The following is a 1,922-nucleotide window of genomic DNA, read 5'->3' as shown; positions in this document are numbered from 1 at the left end:
TTTTTTTTTTTTTTTTTTCGTTTAAAATGATTCTTTTTCCTTGGGACGAAGGTAGCTCAAATCTTCATCTCCGAACCCAAAAGAGAGAGAAAAAAAAAATGCAAGCATTGGTTGCAAAAAAAATATTCCCCGGTTCATTAAAAACAGCTAAACCGGAGGTATATGGTTGGGTGGTTTTTTTGTTCTGTAACCATTTTTTTTTACCTTTCTTCGTTGTGTGTAATGAAGTAATGAACAAACAGAAAAGGAAGACGGGATGTGTCACTGTCTTAGGTGGAATCAGTTCAAAATTCTTCAATTAATAAAAAGTGATGTACATATTTCTTTTGCTTTTATAACAAAACCAATTAGTTCGGACTTCAGATACACGTGGTGGTGATCTTCGATTGAACATCATCGGGAATTTTCTTTTGTTAAACGAGAGACTTTAATCTTTTACAACGAGTGAGCAGTTTTTGTGTTTGAAGAAATTCAAAATCTCACGGAAATGATAGTGAGAGAGGATAACAGGGGAAGGACGTGTCAAAGAGGTAAACAAAGAAACCCTACACCACGGATAAAGGACGTGACCCACCAAAGGACCGATGCACATTTTATATGCGCATTTGTACGTGTCGGTGTCGGGTGATTGTTTTGATTGAGATCTAATCTGACCTAATCAGTGTTTCATCTAAACATGTTCACTGATCAGATAGAATGTCAACATAAGTTAGCTGTCCTTATATTCGGAAGGAAAACGACCAAGTCAGTGAATCTACGTGCATCAAATGGACCGGGCCGAACCCAACAGACCCAAAGCAATACAAAACATGGTACAGTATTCCCATTTTTTTAAGATCGAATTGTATCAGTGGGTAACGCCATGGGTAACGCCCGTTGTATTACCCGTGGACAATGGAATTGGTGGCAGCATCTTAACTTACTTGGCAAATAAATAAGAGAGAACTTCAAATCGATGACACATACCAAATGATTCAATTGCCCAACCTAAACAACATAATCAGTTGAAGTACCAAATGTTCTTTTTTTTTTTTTTTCCCAAATATGCCACATTTGTAGCAATTCTAGTCACACATAATAAACTAAGACACACGACAGTTGCAGCAACCCGGTAACAAAATGTTAAGGAAAAGGAGAGGTTGCAGAATAAGACCTCTCCGGAGACAAATGTACTCTGCAATCCATACTGGTCATTTCACTTTTGTCTCACGTCACCATTTTCTTTAAGGGTCTTCAGTCTTCTGTATCCCTTGTCAGTACCAAAGATCCTGCAGAGAACACCAGAGACGAATTACACACTGGACTAAAAACTAGTTAGGATATTTTCTGGAAAGCAAAGAGATATATAGTTCAGAGGATCACCAGTCCATATACACAAATGTTGAAGAGTAGTTGCCAGACTTAGTGTAGAGCAGTCGGTGATGGTAGTCATGGAAGTCAGAGCTGTAACCAAATTAGTTAAAAACTCCATTAATAACAAGTTATTATAGATTCGAGATTCAAGAGAGCTGGCTAGATGTGTGATCTTACCCTCCATACAGAGGAAGAAAATTGGAGAGGCTCCATGGGAAATGATAACCGCAATGTGCCTCAACAGTCTCAAGCACTCTCAACACCATCCATAACCAGAGAGTAATCAGGTGGGGACCGGTGAGAGCTGGACCGATTATGGTAGCAAAACCCAGGAATAGAATCTCAGCAGGGTGAGCATATTCTGATGTCAAACCAAATGGTGTGGCATATCTGGGATATCATTAAATGGTTGCTTTTTAGAAATTCATCTAAGCTAATATTGCCAAGCATTGACATTAAAAACAGATGGTGAACAGTGGAAACTTACTCATGATGCACACTGTGCACATTCTTGTACAGCCATTTTGAATGCAAGATCCGATGACCCCAATAAAAGACAAAATCCTCAA

At 38.7% G+C, this 1,922-nt stretch overlaps 1 protein-coding gene across 1 annotated transcript in view; it reads right to left on the bottom strand.

Moving 5' to 3' along the window:
- The window catches only part of LOC104778598 (methylsterol monooxygenase 2-2-like), a 2,954-nt gene continuing 1,969 nt past the window's right edge, over positions 938 to 1,922 (bottom strand). Inside the window, exons 4-7 of the mRNA XM_010503051.2 lie at positions 1,841 to 1,917; positions 1,531 to 1,743; positions 1,363 to 1,443; positions 938 to 1,268 (exon numbers count right to left, since the gene is read on the bottom strand). Of these exons, the coding sequence (XP_010501353.1) occupies positions 1,196 to 1,268; positions 1,363 to 1,443; positions 1,531 to 1,743; positions 1,841 to 1,917 (444 nt within the window). The 3' untranslated portion in view covers positions 938 to 1,195. The remainder of the gene's footprint in view (positions 1,269 to 1,362; positions 1,444 to 1,530; positions 1,744 to 1,840; positions 1,918 to 1,922) is intronic.

This window comes from Camelina sativa, chromosome 3, assembly GCF_000633955.1.
Source record: "Camelina sativa cultivar DH55 chromosome 3, Cs, whole genome shotgun sequence".
NCBI lineage: Eukaryota > Viridiplantae > Streptophyta > Magnoliopsida > Brassicales > Brassicaceae > Camelina > Camelina sativa.
This window is presented reverse-complemented; position numbering and strand designations above follow the sequence as displayed.